Here is a 23121-nt window from a genome sequence, read left to right on the forward strand (position 1 = left end):
AATGCTTCTTGAAAAATGTCTACAAATTTATGCTTTTATCAACAATCCTGAATATTGCCACAGCAGAACAGAATATCATACCAAAAATGTCTGACATTTGAAATTGTAGTTTTCATGTGGGCTCAATTAATCTCCTTTTCGATCTTTTAAGTAAAACTGGGAACATAATAATCTTTTCATTCAACAAATACTAATTGATTGTTATCACTAAGCAACACTAAGAACAAGAGAGATATATTCCATAACCCAACTAGTTTATTGGTTTGAAGACAGAAACTATGTTACTAATTGTAGAAACAAATGCACCAAAATTATTGGAATGGGGTCAGGAAAGACTTCCTAGGAAATGGAGTGATTTGTAAGCTGAGATTCAGAGAAATGTGGATAGGAACCACCTGGATGTAGGTAAAATAAAAAAGAAAAGCATCATAGGTTGAAAGGAAGGGGTAGAGGCCTGTGGTTAGGGATTTAGGTAACGCTGAGAATGTGGGTAGACCAGATGCCAGTAGTGTAGGCCTTGTAGTATAAGGAGTGTTTAATGTAGAATGGTATTGAATGTATTGAGAGTGTGACATTTGCACAGGGAAGCAAGACACTGGTTAAGAATTATAAGGAGAATAATATAATATCATTTACATTTTAGAAAAATCTTTCAGGGGTCAGGCATTAGGCCTAACAGTTAACTTGCAGGTTAAGAAGCCTGCATCCAATTTTGGAGTACCTTAGATAGCTGGCTCCAGTTTCCAATTCTAGCTTCCTGCCAATGGAGTCCTTGGAGACAACAGTGATGGCTCGATGGTTTAGTCCCTGCCACCCACATGGGAGACCTGGGTTCAGTTCCCATCTCCTGTCTCCAACCCTGTACCTAGTCCAGGCTACTGCAGGCCTTTGGAAGGTAAACCAGCAGAGAGGAGCTCTTTCTTTCTCTTTCTGCTTCTCAATTATCAAATACATGAAAAAAAGAAAAGAAAAGAAATATCTCTTGGGTTTTAGACACAGAATAGTGAGGATCAGAGAGAGATTGTTCAGCAGAAGAGAGCTTGGGGCCGTGATAGAAGATGGTAGATTTGACTGGATGGGAAAGGAGTTGAGAGCCTTGTGGCACCTGGGACCACCGAGATGAGAAAAAAGAATCACACGTGGCTTTCTGGTTCCCACCTAGAACAAGAGAGAGAAGGACCTGAAAGGACAAGTGTCAAGATGTAGTTTGCTCTGGACATGGTGCCTTTTAGGCACTACAAAGCTGGATATAGCAGGCTGAAGGGATGGAGGATTCAAACGGACAAGATGGAGGATGAGGAGAGACACAATCTTGGCAGGAAGTTTTCCAGAAAAGCAATGAATCAAGATGCTTCTAAAATGAAGTTTCTAATGTATTGAGAATGCACCCTCCCCCTGAGCCCCAGATTACACTGTGTTTCCTTTTTAATAACATTTGCATTGCCCCTAACTCCTTCATGGTTTGGCTTTGCTTTATTAGGAGGAAGCAGAATGTCATGAAATGATTTCTTCTCTTTATTTCTGGGTTACCACGGCCTGAGTGCTAGAGTCATAAAAGTTTAAGACAAATATAAAAATATGACATAAAACATAAAGCCCAAAAGTTAAAATTAAAGACATCACAACATAAAAACATAAAATGTTTGCACAAGTTTATGTAAGATCACATGGATCTGTTATAATAGAAAAAAAATCCTGAAATGACACCAAATCTGTCTGAGGGCTGAGTTTCCCTGATACGCCTGATTTTAATCATTTGATGCACACAAGGACTCAAGCGATAATGGCTCAGTATTGTTATGGACTAGATATGCGCATTTGCCTCCTCTATCAATTAATATGCTTTTTTGTTTACAATAACAAGTAAAATACCTTTCACAGTCACGGATACTATAAACATTCAGTTTAAGAACACCAGCATTTTAATTTTTTTCCTGGTTTGATATCGTTGTACTAGTACAATTGTATCCAAGTCATTCATTTCACAAAGTAAATTATAAATTATTTCACTGAATCATTTTTAACCCATGTAAGAAGCTCTAATTTTAAAACAATTTTATTACAGGTGATTATGTTGTCATGACCATATATTTTGAATTGAGTAGAAGAATGGGCTACTTCACTATTCAGACATACATTCCCTGTATACTAACTGTGGTTTTATCCTGGGTGTCATTTTGGATTAAAAAAGATGCTACACCAGCAAGAACAGCATTAGGTAAGTTACCAAAAAAAATGCCCTCTGCAAAAATAGTGAGTAATTTTAATACAGATATATCCATAAAAATACCTTTCATCAAAGAGACTTTGTAAAGATGTAATTGATCTAATTTAGAGCTACTTGAACTACACTTAAATTTATTTTTAATGATCCAAGTTAGTGTCCTTTCTGACAAGGAAATTCCATATATGCTGCTCAAATTAAGATGCGGTTAGGGATTCAAAGTAAATCAGGTGTCTCACCTGAATCTAAGCCTTAAAGCTGGTATCATTACAAAATGTAGGTCCACCCTGAGATCTGTCAACTCAGAAGTCTCACTACAATAGGTAAGCAAACAGAACTTGTCATACATCTTGTGGGATGAAAGACACAATATTAGTAGGATTGAGGCTAGCATTGTGGTGCAGGGGTTTAAGTCACCTCTTGTTACACCAACATCCCATGTTGGAGTGCCAGTTCAAGCCCCAGCTACTCTGCTTCTGATCGTTTCTTGTTAAAGAATCTGGGAAAGCAGTGTAAATGGACCCAAGTTCTTAGACCCTTGCCACCAACGTGGAAGATGTGGATAGAGTTCTGGGATCCTGGCTTTGGCCTGGCCTAGCTCTCTGATTTCACCATTTGGGGAGTGAACCAGCATGTGGAAGATTGTCTCTCTCTCTTCCTCTCTGTGTCTCTTCCCAGCTCCCCACTACTCTGTCTTTCAAATAAATAAATCATAATCTTAAAAAAAAAAAATACTGGTAGGGTTATCTCAAATAAAAAAAAAAAAGTTCTGCTCGTATATGGCTACCTTGGCAGCAAACAAGAACTTTTAAAAAACATAATGTTTTAAAATTTGAATTATACACATTTGGAGTGTATAGTGTGATAATTCAATATGTGTGTATGAGCATAGTGTGTAATGATCACATCAGAGTAGTCAACATTTCCTTCTCCTTAAATATTTCTTAAATTTTGTGATAAGCTTGTAATAATTGTATGTATTTATGGACTACACTGTGATATTTCAGCTTATGTACACAAAATATATTTATCAAGTCAGCATTATACATCTCTATCATTACTTTGTGTTGGAGTCTGCTCTCTTCTACTTATTCCTAAAATATATAATAGGTTCTTGTGATCTATAGCCATCCTACTGTGTTGTAGCACACTAGAACTTATTCCTTTGCTCTAACTGTATTCCAGTACCCATTATCTAATCTTCTTCTGTCTCCTCTCTTCCCCATCCTTGCCAATCTCTCCTAATCAGTATTCCACATAGAAATAAATTGAACTGAATGTTCAAACCTCTCAACTGTAGTATGTACAATAAAACTGTCTTCATGAATTTCCCTCCGGTCCCCAAAGTTCTTTTGCTAAAACACAGAATTTGGTAATTTTAGAATTGTGAAACATATTTTTATCAGCTTTTCTTTATAATTAAAGAATTCTTATTTTTCAATGTTTTTATTTGTGAAGACAGATAATATCCAGATAATTCAAAAGCTCATAGGAAATGAAATTACAAGATATAGGTTTGTTTTGGTGCACAGATTCTTTAAATTGATATAGTTTTTTAGAGCTTTTGAAGACTTTTTATACTGCCAAGTAATGAGACTGGATGAACAAAATCTATAAAAACTACAGATACAACCTCATTGAAGTAGAAACTAGGATTCTGAATTTCTCCTTAGACATGATACGGTCACTGCATTTTTTTAAGTTCAGTTAGATTTTTATTACAAAAGCTTTTTCTGTAAAAATACACCTGACATCAGTGTAGACCTTCCCAGTTTACACATCAGTTTTACATGAACTGTCACAACTTGCCCACCCACAGTCAGGAGAGCCTGGCATTATGTTTTATTACATTTATTATTAAAGAAACATACCCAAAAAAGGCAACTGACACCACACCACCCACACACTGAGAGGGTCCAGAGCTGAGAGCTTGGACTGCCACATAACATGCCTTATGCCTGATGTGCTGCCCATGTGGTACTAGTAGTCCATTCTCTGACTGGACATGGCAGAACTGCCCTAAGCAGCTAGAGTCAGAGACTAGACAGTGGCTTTTGCTCTACATCAGAAGTGGGAAGAAGTATTCATCTATCACGTGTGACTAATCTCTGACCAGTAGTGTGCTGTAGCATTAAACTCCAGATTCCTATGATCCTGGAATCCATATCAACAACTTGCCATGCCCGATAGCTCTGCCAGTTCCTGATTTCCCAGGGAGCTCATCCAAAGAAGAATCGGTGCAAATTCTTTTTGCATGATGGTTACGCTTCATTTTCCTTTTCTTCATGTTCAATAGTCTTCATCCCTTTTTTTTTGTTTGTTGTTTTCTCCTAAAATATCCATCATGTGTGTGTCTCTTTTCTAAATATGTCTTCAGTGTTGACCCATGTAAATGTAACAAGGTCAAGCCAACATTGAGTATCATCAAATAATCTGTCCATTCAGTGCAAAACATTCATTTACATGTCTAAAATATTTGAGCCACTCTGCTGAGTGACGGGCAAAGATGAACAAGATACAAATTTGCTCTCAAAGATCACACAGTCTTTTCAGGGAGAGAAACACATATGCAATTCGCACAATTGTGGAGAAACAAACCGTGAAGTACATAGGAAGGACAGAGACAGTACAACAGCTCACACCATCGGTTCTGTCTGGGGTGTTGTAAGGGAAGGCAGCTCAGATTGTGTTAGAACTGTGTTTTGAAAAACGAGAAGAGTTTACACATTTAAGGATGCAGGAATTCTAAGAAAGGAAATGATTTGTTTGGAAAAGAAAAACATGAGATGTGGAATAGCACAGAATAGGTAGGGGGACTTGGAACTATATCCTCATTTAAAAAATATTTAAAAGACAAAATGTCAACAAGTAATAGAATTACAGATGTCCATCTATGAATGATGGGGATATTTTCTGATAAATGCTTTGATTGACAGTTTTATCATTGTGTGAGATCATAGAGTGTCATCTCGCAAACTAAGATACAATATCACTAGTATAATTTCATGGTACCACCATCATATGTGTGGTCCATTAATGACTGAAATGTCATTATCCTGCATGTGACCATACTGAATAAATCAAAGGGTGTGAACTTGATTCAGGTATTTTAATGTTGTTCTGAAGACTATAATAAGGAATTCTGTTGAAATGATGCTTACAGAATTGTGTGGGCATTAAAATTAAAGTATCATTGCATTAAGTATGCAACAGCAAGAAGGATTCACATCAAAGTGAGACAACCTGATTGGGGGAGAGGGCTGTGCATCATGTTGCTTTCTTTCTCTCTCTTTCTTTCCTTTTTCCTTTCTTTCTTCTTTCTCTTCTTTTTTCTTTCTTTCTTTCTTTCTTTCTTCCTTTCTTCCTTTCTTCCTTTCTTCCTTTCTTTCTTTCTTTCTTTCTTTCTTTCTTTCTTTCTTTCTTTCTTTCTTTCTTTCTTTCTTTCTTAGTTGTTGTTCCTTGGTGCATCCATCCTCTTCTAACCTGATGACTACCCCCTGCACAGGAATCACCACGGTCCTGACCATGACCACACTCAGTACCATAGCAAGGAATTCCCTCCCAAGAGTGTCCTATGTGACCGCCATGGACCTCTTTGTGACTGTGTGCTTCTTATTCGTCTTTGCTGCGTTGATGGAGTATGCCACCCTCAACTACTATTCAAGCTGTAGGAAACCAAGTGCCACGAAGAAGAAAACATCGGTGAGTGGCAATAATGATTTCTGGGTAGGCAGCGGGAACATAGTTTGAGGTAAATGTGTGTTAAAATGCATTCCTTTGGATCTCATAAAACATGACATAAATAGCTAACACAACAAGACTTTTAAACACTGGACAGGGATGGAGCAGGCATTGTAGCACAGCAGGTCAAACTACCGCTTGTGAGACAAGCATCCCATCCTGGAGTACTGTTGTTTTGTTTTGTTTTGTTTTGTTTTACAGGCAGAGTGGACAGTGAGAGAGAGAGAGACAGAGAGAAAGGTCTTCCTTTTACTGTTGGTTCACCCTCCAAAGGCCGCCGTGGCCGGCACACCGCGCTGATCCAAAGGCAGGAGCCAGGTGCTTCTCCTGGTCTCCCATGGGGTACAGGGCCCAAGCACTTGGGCCATCCTCCCCTGCACTCCCTGGCCACAGCAGAGAGCTGGCCTGGAAGAAGGGCAACCGGGACAGTACCCGGCGCCCTGACCGGGACTAGAACCTGGTATGCTGGCGCCGCTAGGTGGAGGATTAGCCTATTGAGCCGCGGCACCGGCCTGGAGTACTGTTTTAAACTCCAGCTGTCCCACTTCCAATTCTACTCCCTGCTAATGTGCTTGAGAAGGCATCAGAAGATGATCCAAGGGGCTGGCACTGTGGTGTAGCTGGTAAAGGTTCTGTCTGTGGTGCTGGTATCTCATATATGTGCCTGTTTGAGTCTTGGTTGTTCCACTTCCAATACAGCTCCCTGCTAATGCACCTAGTAAAACCAAAGGCAAATGGTCCAAATGCTTGGGGCCCTAAACCCACTTAGGAGACCTGGAAGAAACTCCTGACTCCTGGTTTTGGATTGCCCTATTTCTGGATGTTATAGCCATTTGGGAAGTGAATCAGCAGGTGTAAGACCTCTCTTTCTGTCTCTCCCTTTCTGTGTCTGTAACTCTGCCTTTCAAATAAACAAATCTTAAAAAAAAAATGACCCAAGTGGTTGGGACCCTGCCAGCCACAAGGGATATCTTGATGGATTTCCAGCTTCCTGGCTTTGGCTTGGCCCAGCCTAGCCACTGGAGCCATTTGGGAGTGAAAACCAGTTCATGGAAGCTCTCTCTCTCTGTCTCATCCCTCCCCCCCAACTGCCTTTCAAATATATAACTATATCACAATCAAAAAATAGATAGGGATTCTAAAGATATGAATAGAATCTCTCTAGCATCACTAAGAGGGGCATGGATTGGTAGTCAGACGTTAAAGATTTCTCTGGAATATAGATTTCAATAGGAGTTTTCTAATTATTTTTCTTCTTTTCTCACAGTTATTACATCCAGATTCCTCAAGATGGATTCATGAGCGAATAAGCCTGCAAGCCCCTTCTGTATGTATAGCATTGCAAGTGCCAATATTTTGGAGAATTTTCGCTAAGATGTGTTTGAAAGATAGTTTTTGGTTACTTGTGCATGTATTGTAGACCAGTGCGTGATGTAGATATTCCCTTCAAAATGTGTTTGCTCTGGCAGGCCTTTAGCCTAGTGGTTCAGATGCCAATTAAGATGCCCATGTCCCGTATCAGAGTATGTAGGTTCGATGCCAATCTCCAGCTCCTGACTCCAGTTTCCTGCTGATGCAGACTTTGGTAGACAGTGGTAATGATTCAAGTGATCAGCTTCCTGCAATCCATGTGGGAGACTCAGAGTGACTTCATCCTGGCCCAGTTCCAGCCACATTGGCAATCTGGGGAGTGAAATCAGCAGATGGGAGCTCTCTCTTTCTCTTCCCCAACCTCAGTCTGTGTCTCAAGTAAATGAATAAACAATGTGTTAACTGTTACTTTAAAAAATTCAACCTAGAATATTTGCCACATAGAAAATTAATCATGTTCCTTATACCCAGAGATTAGTGTATTTCTGACTTCATCCTGAGCATTCAAATAATGTATATCCATACATCTTAGAAGAATTAAATTATTACTCATGCATTGTTTTATAACTTCATTTGGAACTTAAAAATTATATACACTTATGTTGCTATTTATTAATATTATTTTATAGGATCTTTGTAATGATTGTATTATATACTTATAACTCATTCATAGGCAATCTTGACTGTATACTAAGCCAAGTATACACTTCCACTTTTATGCATGTTGTTATCCCTATTATTTTGTGTACACCTATGACTATTTACTTAGATACGAATACCTAGAAGCAGAATGGTGTGGTAAAGGGGCTGCGCAGTCATTACCAAATGACATTCTAACAGCTCTGTTAGCAGTGCCAGGCACTTATTTCCCAGAACTCTCCCTGATGTCAGTTTGATAGCCAAAGAGAAATTTGCCACCTGCAATCTTTACTCATTTACTATTTCTTTGGTTATATATCATTTAATATTTTCATTTTTATTTGTAATCCTCCTTTTGTGAACTGCATCTTAATGTCTTTTAAATTTTATTAGTATTTTAAAATAATAGTTATTTATATTATACATTATGTATATTATGTTTTATAACACACCCATAATCTGTGTAGTCACATTTGGGACATATTAAAGATATTAAACTTTTAGTGTAGTTTTTATTCCATATTTCATTGCCAACCTTGTACGATCCTTCCTTGTAGTTCTTTTCCATGAATCATTTCAAGTATCGTGTTTTCCCATCTATATGCCCTTCCTTTTGTGGTTTCTGTATCTTGTATCCTACTTTGGAAGTTCCCACCTATTTCAGAATAGTATAACCCCCCTCACTGTCTCTTGAGCACTTTGCTTGACAATATGTTTTAAGTGCATCAACTCGCGTGCTCAAAAAACTCATTCTAGATATGAGGAAAATGAAATGTGAAGAAATTGGGCTCTATAGTCACCAAGTTTTGACAATATTACATTTAATTATTAATATATCTGAATTCTTAGTATATAATTCTTGGTAAGGATCAAGTTTTATTGGCAATAAATATATCCTTAAATTGCTGATATGAGCTACCACTTTCATCATACAATAACATACATATATAGTTCTGAATTTTTTCCTCTGTGCGTATGAATTCAGTTATTCACAGAATGTTTTGTGCCCACCCATGCACCACAGGTGGTTTACTAACTCTTAACCTGTACCTTCTCTTCGGTGTATTTCAATGTATTTTCATAGGGGACACAGTAGCTATCTACAGATGTGTATCATGGTCGTTCTAAAAGAAGGTTAATGAGCAAGCCACTTCTACAGCTGTGGAACACCACAGTAAAAATACAAATTGCACCTGGCAAGCCATCCAGGTAGAACAGCCTGACCTTGGGAAGGGGTGGCTGAAGATCAGACTAGAGTCAGAACTGACAGGCTGAGGGCCAAGGAGCACGTCATCACACATGCACAGCCGGGGCTGGAGCTGAGGGAGATGCGGGCATCTTGGTGTAGAAAGGATACCATCGGTAAAAGGAAAAAAATATTCTTTCACACAAAGAGAAAAGAAATTCTCACAAAAGTAGGAGAAATTTTTACAAAATGAGAGGAAGTTTAATGACCTCAAAGGACGCACAAAGAAACACAATTCGCAGGCTGAAAGGGTGCCAGGCAGGTGAGAAGACACCATCAGAGATCAGCAGCAGGAGGTCATATGACAGCAGAGAAACAGGAAGTTTATCCACTATTAGATGAGAATTGCCAACATTTCCACTCTCTCCTCATGCTAGTTCAGGGGCTACTGTGGCCAACAAGAAAAAGCATAAATGAATTTATCAGGAGCTAGAATCCATGAGGGATCATGTGTGTGACTGGGGACAGATTGCTCTAACTTCTCTGTGCCACAGTTTCTTATCCCGTCAAATGCAAAGCTAATGGACTTCACATGTGCCCAGCAAACATAGCTCAGGGGAGGTCTTGGGGCTGCATTCTATACCCAGGCAAAAGGAGGAGTTATTCAGGGATGCACACTGGCTGAAGTTGACTTTGGGAAATTATTAGTTAAAATATCTATTTTGATTATTGATGATATTTTCATCACAAAAAGCAGGGTTTATGTAAGTAAGTTCTTATGCAATGTAAGCTATAGCTGTTTAGAGTTCTTTTTTAATTGAGAGATAACATTGTATGCTTTCATTGTGTACAACATCTATATAAATTGTGGAATAATTAAATCTGGTAATATCTCACATAGTTATCATTTCTGTGGTGATAACACATAGCATTCACTCTACATTTTCCAAGCATATAATGTGTGACTATCATTATTAACTATAGTCACTTTGCTGTACAATAAATTTTCTTTCAATCTTGTAAAATGGAATTAGTTTCATTTCCAGTGAGCTATCAAAACACAGAAATAGAACCCTCATAAATATTTTAATGAGTCTGCATTTCAGTTACCTTGGGTTTTTAGTTCTGCAAATGAGGAATTGAAGAGGGATTTTCTCTTGTTTCCCAAAGTCTTGCTGCTTGTTTGCCTGCGGCCTCCAGAAATCACCTTTTAGATCTCTGGTGAGCTCTCCCTGCCCCTGTAGAGCTCTCTGGGGCCACTCTGAGTCAGTCTTTCCCCAGAAAAAAAAAAAAAAAAAAAAAGCCCTGAAACCCATAGTCAGTTCCATACAGTAAGAGGAAACGCAGTTTACAGAGTTGAGGAAATGAATGGATGGAAATCTGGCTAAGCATTGTCAAAGCACACATGTCAGAAATCCTTTGTTGCACTTGTATGTCATTAAAGGCAAATTTTTTACAAATTGAGCCTGTTGGAAAGATACACATTTCTGAAATGCATGGGAGTAGAAGGAGGAATCTGCTTTATTTCAGCAAATACTTGTGGTAGTTAAGAGATTTACTACCTGCAAATTTAAGAACCATTAACCTAAAAGATACCTTTCCATATTAGATAGCATTGCAGGGATAGCAAGATTTTCACTTCTGTCTATCCAGAAGAATTGTGGAGGAAGGTAGACGGGTGCTTAATGAACACTTGGTGCAGGGCACTGTGCTGTAAGTCTGTCCTCACACAGAGGCAGATGCTTCCATTTACAAGGGCTTTGAGTACTCCACACTTCAACCCTCTCTCCCTGGTTTAGGACTCCACTACCCCAATCAAAGAAGATCTAAAAATAGAAGGCAAAAAGGTACCATGTTTCCTTATAATAGTATCTTTTGGTAAAAAAATGAGATTCTCATGATACTTTCTAATGAGTCCTAAATCACTTCTTTCCCAGCATTGGGACAATCTGGCAAAGGAACTAGCCAGCCATTTAGAACTGACTTCTGTGTCCACCTCTCCCTGGGCATCACATCCCAGGGCTTCCACTGGCATGCCTGTCTTAGTTCAGTATCACAAGATAGCACTAAAAGCAGACAAGAAAATGTTTTTTTTTTTTTTAGTTCCTTTCGTCTATTCAGTCAAACTTAGGACTGTATCCCCTAGCAGAATTCAATGTAATACATAATTCACAGCTGGCGCCATGGCTCACTAGGCTAATCCTCCGCCTTGCGGCACCGGCACAACGGGTTCTAGTCCCGGTTGGGGCTCCGGATTCTGTCCCGGTTGCCCCTCTTCCAGGCCAGCTCTCTGCTGTGGCCCCGGAATGCAGTGGAGGATGGCCAAGTGCTTGGGCCCTGCACCCCATGGGAGACCAGGAGAAGCACCTGGCTCCTACCTTCGGATCAGCGCGGTACACCGGCCACAGCGGCCATTGGAGGGTGAACCAACGGCAAAAGGAAGACCTTTCTCTCTCTCTCTCTCACTGTCTACTCTGCCTGTCAAAATAAACAAATAAATAAATACATAATTCACAGCTATTTAGATTATCGCAGCAACTGTCTGTGGAATGGACAGCTCATTTGAAGCTACTTATCAAAGTACGGGATGGTTCCTCTCATTCATTCTCCTTTATCTGCTCCACATTGAGTTTTCCATATCGGGAGGTAAACTGCAGAAGTAGAAATAAAACCATGTCCAGGGAGAGGTGGACATAGAAGCCAGTTCTAAATGGCTGGCTAGTTCCTTTGCCAGATTGTCCCAATGCTGGGATAGAAGCGATTAGAAAGTATCATGAGAATCTCATTTTTTTACCAAAAGATACTATTATAAGGAAACATGGTACCTCTTTGCCTTCTATTTTTAGATCTTCTTTGATTGGGGTAGTGGAGTCCTAAACCAGGGAGAAAGGGTTGAAGTGTGGAGTACTCAAAAACCCATTTTTGGTTCTCTTTCTTGAGGGAGCAGTGTCCAACTCTCACTTTTAATGCAAATTACATGGACAAAGAGATTCTCCCATCATTCTTCTAACTTTGCTTTTTACTATTAATATTTTAGAAGGTTCACATACTTCAATATAGAATCAACCTAGATGTCCATCAACTGATGACCAAATAAAGAAAATGTGGTATATATATGTCGCTCCCCCTCTTCGTGGAGGAACGACACAAGACCCTGCGCTGTTCTTTTGTTCGCTCGGCCCTCCCCGGGTTTGCTGCTGGTTCTTCCCGGGTTGGCTACCATCCCTTCCACCTCCGTGGAAGGGTGGTTCCCCCTGCCACCTTCCCCACTTACGCGGGGGAGCGGCACACCGCCGGCCGGCTCTCTCGGGGGCTGCACAGGTGTTCCTTCAGATAGATGTTCCCCTTAGATGTTCCTGGTGCATGTTGTCTCTCTTCTCCTTTATAGTCCTCTTCCACCAATCCCAACTCTGCTACCCACACGCCGAGTACGCTGCTCTCCTCCAATCAGGAGCAGCTCCTGCAGCTTGTCAAGTTGGTGAAAGGCAGCTGGGTAGAAGCTGTTTGCTCCTCTCCCAGCGCCATATTGTGGGAGAGCAGATGCATAGAATAAGTCTTAATTCCAGTAACTTAGTCTAGTCCGAGTTGCTCCCAGTTGCTCCCCACATATATACACTATGGAATACTACTGAACTGTAAAAAAGAATGGAATCCTCTCTTTTACAACAAATGGATGCACCTAGAAACCATTATTCTTAGTGAAATAAGCCACTTCAAAAAAAGACAAATATCATGTTTTCTCTGCTGTGTAGCAGTTAATATAGAATACAATATAATGTATAGGAATAAAATGGACATCTTGTGATATGATTGTTCTTTTTAGCTCTTGTTGATACTCCTGTGGAACTATAGTATTCCTACTTTTTACTTGTTGAATATTATGGTTTTTGGTGAATTAATCCTCTGATTATAGAGTGGATTGAAATTATGTCTTTGCAAAAATTAAAGAAAAAAAGGAAGGTGGGAGGGATGTCGAGAGAGGTAGCAGGGGACGGAGGGAAGTATAGTTATCTTCTTAGAAATGTACCTATGAAATTAATGAAGTCTGCTCTCTTCATATTAATGAAAAGTAAAAAAAATTGAGAAATAAATATATAATATGTGCATATTTATTGCAAATCAACAGAAAGAGGACAGAATAGGGACTTGAAATGGTTAATACATATTTGAAAATATGTTCAACCACCTTTACTAATAGTGTGGAAAATACAAGTTTGGAAATTGCAATACAATTTTTCCTTACATTAGACCTGCATTGATTTGAAAAGATTGATTTGGCAGTGTGGGGGATGGGCACATCCTTCCATCCCTTTTATCTAGTAGTCAGATGTAATTTGTACCTAATGCTTGATACACTTCAGTCTGTCTGTACTGCATTTCATGATGGTTGCCATGTTTTTCTCGTTGCCTACAGAACTACTCTCTCCTCGACATGAGGCCACCACCACCTACGATGATCACTTTAAACAATTCCGTGTACTGGCAAGAATTTGAGGATACCTGTGTCTATGAGTGTCTGGACGGCAAAGACTGTCAGAGCTTCTTCTGCTGCTATGAAGAATGTAAATCAGGCTCTTGGAGAAAAGGACGTATCCACATAGACATCTTGGAGCTGGACTCATACTCCCGGGTCTTTTTCCCCACATCGTTCCTGCTCTTTAACCTGGTCTATTGGGTTGGATACCTGTATCTTTAAATGTTGCCCTTAGTGATCAGTGAAGAGCACTTGGTTCACATTCTTTTCCTTCCATCATTCTCTGTCCACTAGTGACCAACCGAGAGTACCAAGGAAGGACACTGTTCAGTTTATCTTAAGTCATAAATTACCTTTCCATATCACAGGAAGTGTCTGGCAAATATTTCTATTATAAATTTCACACACACAAACACACCCATGTTCATTGAATTTTAAAGCGATATTCTTGTTCACCCCTTACTGAATCTGTGGCTTGAAGATGTTTATGAATGATTTTGCATATTGGAAGCAGCTATGGATTAACTGCCCGTGAGAAGAAATCTGTAAAACATGCAAGCAGTTATCTGAGACGCGCTCTCAGGCCTTACTCCTTCTGTATTGTCCCTCTGCAGTCCTTACCATCAGCACCCATGTGTATTGAGACATTTCTGGTGCAGACACTCTGAGCTGCCCTCGGTCCTGTGCTTGTGGACTCTCTGAGTTCAGGTGTGAGCTGCAGTGAGATCTGACCCAGTTTCCTCTTTCTGTGGCCTGTTTTTCTTTGGCACCATTTCACTGTTAGCACCCTTTTACCTTCCAGCCTCACCCTAGACCTTGAATGAGTGTACATGTACATTTTCCCATTTGAGGAAAAATATAATTTGGTTTTAAGTTTTATGTCATTGACATCAAAGAATTGGTTATCTCTGAGCATTAGGTTAGAGCTTTAACCCAAACTGCCAAGAGTCAATAGTATTTAAAGTGTGGGTTCTTGGACTAGTTCAATGTTTTACCTTAAGAGCTGTGTTTTACTAGACCAAGTTCAATCCCAGAGTATGTGTCCAGCTTGTGTTACATGGGTTAAATAAATGTCTTCAGCTTGCAAAGAAAGGCATACAGCATGCAGAAGCCTTTGTCTTGAAAATCTGTTCCAGAGTGTGAAAGAGATGTAGGTAGAATCTTAAACATTTTATTACTTTTCAAATCAAACCAAATTTACATGCAAAAAAAATCAGTAATGGCTGTCATCAATTATATATTTTGATGAACAAAAAATATTTTATACCTTGAAATATGGATACATAGCAAAATTCCAAAGAAAAAAATCCCCCTTGAATCAATACTCTTTTGATATTTTTATAACACAAAACCTGTTTGCTTCTTGATGCTAGTTCTTTGTTATAACTGGATGCCAGTGTGTGCTTCATAAGCCTCTTTTGAAGCTTTCCAACATCAGTGGGGGAAGGGGTCCCACTAGTTATTTAATAATGCTTGAGCATTATTAAAATTTTGGTATCAAAATGTCTGTGCTTCTCATCCTTCTCACCCAGAAGACAAATTTAATTATTTTTGGAAACCATGAATTTTTAAATTATCTATTGTGAATACTATTATTACTCAAAAAAAAAAACTAAAACATTATACAGAGAAATTATATAAAAGTGGTGACTTCACAAATTCACTGGTTGTAAATGAGATAAAGGAGGGGTTGGGAGCAGAAAAGGATAGAAAAATTCCTATTAGATACATCCATTTATTCTTCTCAACTTTGTTGCGTATCAAGTGAATGCAAAAATACAGATTCATTATCACCTGATTTTTGAAGTTCAAGTCTGTATAGTGTGAAACAGTCATACTCATTTTTCTTGTCAGTTCTACCTTTTGATTTGATAGTTGCTTCATAAGCCTCAAGCCAATTAGCTTCTACTAAGCAAATTTGGCTTTTAAAATTTAAAAAACAATAAGTTGAAAACATTGGCTGAAATGAACTTTCTCCTTTTGTGGAGAATTTCAACCTCGCCTGCCCGTCACAGTTCCTGAGCACAGGAATCCCCCCTTTACACCACCACACTGCCACAGAGGGCAGTCTTCCTCCAACACAACTTCCCACTTGAAGGATGCCAACAAAATGAAAAATTTCAACCTTTTACATTTTGAAAAAAGTTCTGCAGAGAACTGAATTTTCTAGTAAAATTCTTCTTGGGAGGAAAATAACCTAAAAACTTTTTTAGAACACAGATGTGGTCCAATTTTACCTTAAAAACAGTTTTAATGAGGCTTCTTATTTCAAAATCACTCAATATTTGGATGTTTTTGCCAACTCTTGTGAAATTTTGCACACAGCAGATATATCCCAATTGCCTCTCTATTCTGAATCTAGCCATTGTCTTCTGAACCTCAGCAGTCCTTGTGATCAAAACACAGCAGTTCATGGTTCCTGTTCCATAAAGGAGAACCTTCATCTCAAGAGAGTCGAGCAGATGTTCACTAACAGAGCACAAAATAGATTCTTGAGTGAAACGAGCTAAAGCATCATCCCCCAAATCACTGCAATGCAATGCCTGTTTCTCTTCAGGCTTGCATAATTCACTGTTTCTGTGTCAGTCTCAACTCCTGAGATGAACTTTCTCAGTCCACAGTATGGGAGACTTCAGTGCACCCCACTCAGAGGCTTTCAGCACATGGGTGTGTTTACTTTTTGGAGGAAGGAGGCAGAGGCATGCAGGGAGAGTGTGAGGGAGGCACATCCCTCTTCAATTGCACAACTCTCCTTTGCTGGGAGTCTGCTTCTGAGGGTTATGTGGGGGCACTCGGCTCAAGGCTGTTCACACAGCTCTGCCCATGCTTTGCATGTAGACTTGGGAAGCATTTTTGATCCAAATGATTTGCATTCCAAAGGTGCTATTGTGTTCCTCAATTTCAGAAATACTCTACAGCGAGGAGATGACAGTTCTGTATTTTGACAAGGATTCAAATTTCTGACCACTGTGGATCTTACTTAAAACTGTGACTGCCTCTCTTTTAAGCTGCACCACGGGGAAAGGGGGAAGGAAGGAAAGACATTTAGGATGAATGGAATTAGAGCAAAATGTCTCTTTAGAGCCTATATAAATTTTGACTTGCAAAGTCCCAGCACCACTGACCAGAACAGAGGCCCCAAATACTGAACAGAGAAGGACAATGTTGAAATAACTTACTCTGGACCCAGCCAGCACTTCTCTCAATCTATCCAAAATATGCCTTAAAACAAAACAAAAAGCTCACATAACACATATCTTGTAAAGTTTTCCACCTCCTGAAATCAGCTGTATTTTAAGCCAGGTTTTATTCTCTTTTGTGTGTGAATGGAAATAGAATTTCATTTCTTTATATGCCAAAGTTTTATCCTTCATTTTACACCAAATCAATTAAATATAATGCTTTTTTTTTGATTCCTCGATGGAGAAAATGCTTGTTCTTAATAGTTAACTATTTTCATGCCACATATGGGGAATTGGGGCCAATCTAACAGTTAGTTTCATAGCCCTTCTGATGGGGATGTCAAGTGTCCATAGAGAACCTTACACCAAACCTTTTCCCCTAGTGATGGCTTGCTGCAGTAAAAGTAAGAGTTTAGACAAAATTTCACATTCTGGGAAGCAATGGGGAAAGGGACCAGCCTTCCCCCCACCCCATTCCATTTTGCATTGACCAGAGCTTGCCACAACTAAAAATCAATGGGCCACATTCTAAAGGGCTAGAACACAAAACAAACAAAACCTCTTCTTCCTTCATAATTTTTTTCTCAGCTGCCAAACTGGAAACTTATGTCATTTCTCTGAGACTTGGAATATTACAACTGGTCTCCAACTATTAGTCTTTATCACCATATTTAATTCAGTGCTCTCAAGGCTCAAAGCATTTTGAATTCAGTCGAAGATCTTGCAACTGTTTTTGAGAGATTTTTCTGAGAGTTTATAAATTGTATATATGTGAGATTTCAGTTTCAGTTTCTATAAAAATTAGTGAATGACAGGATAAACAAACAAGCTCATGTAAATAAAATACACCAAAATGTCAAATCCATTTGTACTGATCAGTGTCCATTTCAGAACACTATCATTTAAAGAAGTTTTATTCAGAAATGTATCTGGAAATAAGGGGGGAAGAACCAGATTGTAAATATGTTATAAATGTTAAGTGCACAGTTTTCTGTTAATTCCCCACCTTGCAATGGCCCTACATTTTAGGAAGTATGTACTCTGTACGTATTTCTTTTCTCAGATTGGCCTGAAGGGAACATTAAGGCTCACTCAGTTTAGCAGTATCTCCACATTAGTGTTCTCCATACAGTCACATACAAAGAACCAAAATAATAATAATAATAACAACAACAATAACAGCACTTCAGGATAAATGACAGGTACTATCTTAGATCCCTTGTTGACACACTTTTTTTATTATAAAAGCAGACTTCTATAATTATGAGAGGAAAACATGTATTGAGATTATAGGATAAAAACTCATTTACTCATATTTCTGGGAGAATAGAAATGAGGTTTGCTTTTTTCTTAATGCCTGAGAGTTTGGGAGACTACAAATTAGAGCATTGCCACTCCTCATTTTGAAATTTCTCTTGATTGCAAATTAGCAATTCTAGAAAACGAGCCTGATCCAGTTTTATCAAGGTTAAGAAGGATATTTCTTTTATTTATTTATTTATTTATTTATTTTCAAACTGTTCTCTAATTGGATGCTGCTTTGGTTTTTAATATTGTCGATTAAATCCCTTACACCTCTTATTATTCTGCTTACATAAAAGCCCAATATTAGAAACGTTTAAGTAAATTTATCCTAAAATATTAGTTTAACAATCAATTACTAACAATTTTGTCATGGTCTGAGTTAACCAAGTGGGTTTTTCAGATTATGTTAAACATGAACCTGAGTTAAACTACAATTAGGCAGAAAAAACACACATTCATATATATACAACACACCCAGAATAAGCACTGTTTAAATGTGCAGTTCAAGTAATTGAGATAAATGCAAATTGCCTTGCTTGAATTACTCAGATAAGCAGCAACTTTCACCATTTTTTCAAATTTGTAAATACAACACAAGGTTTTCCAACGCAGTGAGCAGGCCAGGCAATGTGAGGGAGACAGTGCTTCCTGTAGGAAAGGGAGGCCCTCTGTGTCTCTGCAGAACACAGTTTAAACTGAGCAGGTTGGAAAAAACATTACCAATAATGAAATCCTCCAGATTGAGCACGTAACTGCTATATTTTGCACTCTAGATATAAAGAGTTTCACCTTTGTTTTTCCAACAAAGTACAGTCTGCACTCCATATTGGCGGGTTCTGCATCTGTTGAATCAGCCTAATGCAGAACAAAAATCATCTATAACAATTACATCTGTACTGAATATATACAGATTTATTGTCTTGTCATTATTCCCTAGTAATACAAGAATACTTCAAAAAGTTTGAGGATGTTGCAATTAAAAGAAAATATGCATTTTCCATGAACTTTTTAAATACCCCTTCATATAGCATAAACAACTACTTTCATAGCATTTGCATTGTATTAGGTAGTATAAGTAATCCAGAGATGACTAAAAGTATAGGACAGTATGTGTGTAGGTTATATGCAAATAAACCATTTTATAAAAGGGACTTAAGACTTAAGGTGGTTCCTGGAACCAATCATCTGTGATACCAAGGAATGACTGTAATGTTTACATTTCCGGTGACAGCCTTAGACACAGCTTCCTCCTGCTTGCTTCATGTACTGAAGTCCCATCCTAGTGTAGGACATTTATGAACTTATCACATCCACTTTGTACTTTCTTAAATATGTATTTCTTAGATCAATAGGCTGCAACAAGTCACTTCAGACCCCAGGTTATGTCTTTACAGGGACAGCATTGCCACGAACCCATTTTTCATGAAAACGTTAAAGTTCCTGTTTTCTATCAGTTTTCCTATACATGGCTGTTTGTAAAGTGAATTCCCAACTCACCTGTGGGAAAATAACCTTTGGGGCCTAAGCTGTCACTTTAGGAACATTTTGATAATGATGATGAGTGGCAGTAAGAGTGAATGAAGGGAGGGCCCACCAGCACCTCCTTTCTGCCTAGCACAGGCTGAGTTTTTAAGCAAGAAGTTTGATGCCTCAAACAGGGCAAGTGGAGTTGTCCCTAGCAAGGTTTTGACTACAAAGGCTAATGAGGGTATTCTGGGATGGTTGGCTGGGCCATCCTAACTTTCTTGATTAATTAACTTATGCATAATAGAAGACCTGCCTGAGCCTTTGCAGAGTACTTTCTTGGAAAACAAAGCTCGTTTGATTTTTTTTTTTTTTTTTGACAGGCAGAGTGGACAGTGAGAAAGAGAGACAGAAAGAAAGGTGTTCCTTTGCCATTGGTTCACCCTCCAATGGCTACCGCGGCCGGCGTGCTGCGGCCGGTGCACCGCGCTGATCTGATGGCAGGAGCCAGGTGCTTCTCCTGGTCTCCCATGGGGTGCAGGGCCTAAGCACTTGGGCCATCCTCCACTGCACTCCTGGGCCACAGCAGAGAGCTGGCCTGGAAGAGGGGCAACAGGGACAGAATCCGGTGCCCGACCGGGACTAGAACCCCGTGTGCCGGCGCCACAGGCAGAGGATTAGCCTAGTGAGCCGTGGTGCCGGCCGCTTGTTTGTTAATATAAGGAGATCTACTTGCAAGGACAGTGTTTGAATTTGGATTTTTAAAGATTTATTGGATAAAATTTAAGTAGAAATCTTACCCCACCATCAGATTCTGGTCTTCAGGAAAATGAGAGCTTATTCAGTTTCTGTTACAACCGATTTTGTATCCAGTACTGTTCATGTTTACAACAGGGAGAAATTTTTTGGTCAGTTTTGTCAATGAGTGAAGCCCCTTCCCCAGTACGGAAAGCAGCGCTTTGGTCACTTTGATACTTTGATGGCCAGATCATAGCACCCCGTCTTGGTAATTTCAGTTAAAACATCAGGTAATCAACCACATTCATTGGGTCTAGCACTTGCAGGCTGGTGATACAGAGATTAAAAAAAAAAAAGAAAAGAAAAGAAAAAGAAAAATTTGCTCTCTTAAGTAACTTTCAGTGAAATTAAAACTAAGTAAAGTGGTAGAATGTAGATATACCTTGCTGGATAAATTTTCAAATTTTTAGTCAGATATGATGATAGATGAAATATAGTATGCTGTACCAAAGTCATCATTGCAATCCTTTTCCGTGTTCCATATTAATCCTTAGCAATTAATTTGAGATGAAAGTTTAATATCTTTTCCAAACTATAACAAAATTAGAAGTTAGATTAAGGGGAAAATGGAAGTAATAAACATACAGATCATAGTCCAAAATTTGCGTGCCGCAAACATTTTCAGAACTCCTTTTTCTAGCAGTCTGTCTACCCTGCCTTAATCAGAATTTTTAATTATTTAGGAGAATATTCCACCCAATTCCCGTTTGTTGGCTGCTTTTGTTTTTATCATTTCACCTCATTTATCTTTCTTATTCCTTTTCTTAAGGATAACTTGAGTTTGATGTACTATCTCTTTTCCTCCAAATGAATGCATCTTTGGAAACTGAGAATTTTGTTTTTGGGTTTTAGGCTTTGGTTCTCCCTAATTTATCTTCATATTTTTACTTTGAATAGAAATAGACATAGGTAAAATGTATTAGTGAGATTTACAGTGTTTACTAATATATAATCTCTGTTTAGAAAAACTATTTTATTAAAACATTCTAAAAGACACTCAATCGTTCTTGATCTTCACAATGGCTAATGTGCTAGTGAATAATGTTTACATGCTGATGTATTTGTACGACTATGGTCATGCAGTGCTTAACAGTGGGGATATGTTCTGAGAAATGTGTCATTGGTGAGTTGTCATTGTAGGAACATCAGAGAATGTTTTTACACCAGCGAAGATGGCTATGATATCATTTGATGGTCTAAGCTCACAGGACCACTCTCAGACATGTGGTCTGTCATTGACCAAAACGTTGTTATGTGGTGCACTACTGTACATGTTTTCCTTTCTGAGCAGCTCCTGGACTGAGCAAAGGGTTTATTGTCCATGAGTGCATTTTCTACAAAAGATTCTGGAGGGTAACAATTGTCAGGGATTGGGGCTGTATATTGTTTGGAGCAAGGGGTCATCTTGTGTTTACATTGCAGTGATGTGTGTATTTGTGTCTGTATGTACAGTGGTAAAACTGGAACAACTTATTAACGTGTGTATTACTCTACCCATTACCCCAAATTTAGTTGAAACAAGTAGAAAGGAGCACAGTTTCCTACTGGTAGCATATTAGTTTACTAAGCCTTTGGTTAAGGTAAAAAGGAAAGAAGGAGAGGGAGAGAGGAGATGAAGGAGAGAGGGAGAGAGAGAGAGAGAAAAGATACAATCTTTATGTTTCCTGAAAATGTGGGCTCATATTCTTTCTTTTAAAAAAAAATCAAGCCTAAATATCTGATCAGAAGTCAGCCAGGAGTCCAAAGAAGCCTGCCTCCTTTGAGAGCACTTGAGCAGTACTACTTTTAGTTGGGTGCACACCTGAGTGGTTCCTTGACCATTCGTGCATCATGGTCAAGTAGTTCTCAAGATTTAGATGACAAATAGGTGTCACCGCACTTGTTTAGGAAGCCACACTCACAGATCACATAGGAAATCGTCATGTCTGGCTTGAACCATGCCATCTGTGGCAATCAGCCATGGAGCACCGATGGTCCTCTCTTTGAGAAGCTTGTCAGGGGTCCTGGGAGATGCTCCAGGCAGAAGGGGATGGCAGAGAGGCGCAGGCCGGCTCTCTGTTTCCATGGAATCCTTCCTGCCTATGGCCCAAGTGAGGGGAGGTGGAGCGATTCCAGAACCCGAGAGCCTCTCTCAAGCAGTTCTGAGCACCGGGTGTAGATGCACTTGACCGTAAGCAGGGCCCGCCCTACACAAATGTGTGCACTCACCCCTCACCAGGCAAGCAAGCGGAGGCCAACCAGGGTCCCTGCCCTCACCAAGTGGCCTCCAACATCCCCTGCACCCCTCTAGTTCCTCGAGGGCTTGGGAGGCTCTGGCTCTGAGTGGCCAGGCAGTCTCTGGCGGTTCTGAGATGCCGCCGTCTTCCTCCCCTCCGTAGAGGACGTGACTCCCCGCTACCTGTGCAGCTCGTGGTGTCCTAGTGAAACGAGGGCGCACCTGCGCCCGACGTGCCTTGGCGACACGGGCGGCGCCGCGCCCTGCTTCGCGCGCCCCGTCCCCGCCGTGCCCTCGAGGCCGCGCCCTGTCTGGAGCCAGCTGGGCCTCCTGGCTGGGCCGCCCTCTGTATTTGTATTTGGATTCCTACGTTTGTACTTCTAATACAAATAAATGCACATGTTGTCAAAAAATACCTGAGCCAGACGTGGACATCTTTCCGATGTGGGTAGCCGCCCAGGAGGGCACACCCTGGGGTTAAGGATGTGGGTCTGTGCGGAGCCCTGTCTGCCTGGAGGGGTG

At 39.7% G+C, this 23121-nt stretch overlaps 1 protein-coding gene across 1 annotated transcript in view; it reads left to right on the top strand.

The window, feature by feature from the left end:
- Positions 1–23014, top strand: part of GABRG3 (gamma-aminobutyric acid type A receptor subunit gamma3) — a 679184-nt gene extending 656170 nt beyond the window's left edge. The window contains exons 7-10 of the mRNA XM_051822228.3: positions 2066–2218; positions 5730–5926; positions 7233–7292; positions 13576–23014. Coding sequence (XP_051678188.1) covers positions 2066–2218; positions 5730–5926; positions 7233–7292; positions 13576–13857 — 692 coding nt within the window. The 3' untranslated portion in view covers positions 13858–23014. The remainder of the gene's footprint in view (positions 1–2065; positions 2219–5729; positions 5927–7232; positions 7293–13575) is intronic.
- Positions 23015–23121: the final 107 nt, after the last annotated feature.

Source organism: Oryctolagus cuniculus, chromosome 12 (assembly GCF_051225735.1).
Source record: "Oryctolagus cuniculus isolate XC-2025 breed Fujian yellow rabbit chromosome 12, ASM5122573v1, whole genome shotgun sequence".
Classification (NCBI taxonomy): Eukaryota; Metazoa; Chordata; class Mammalia; order Lagomorpha; family Leporidae; genus Oryctolagus; species Oryctolagus cuniculus.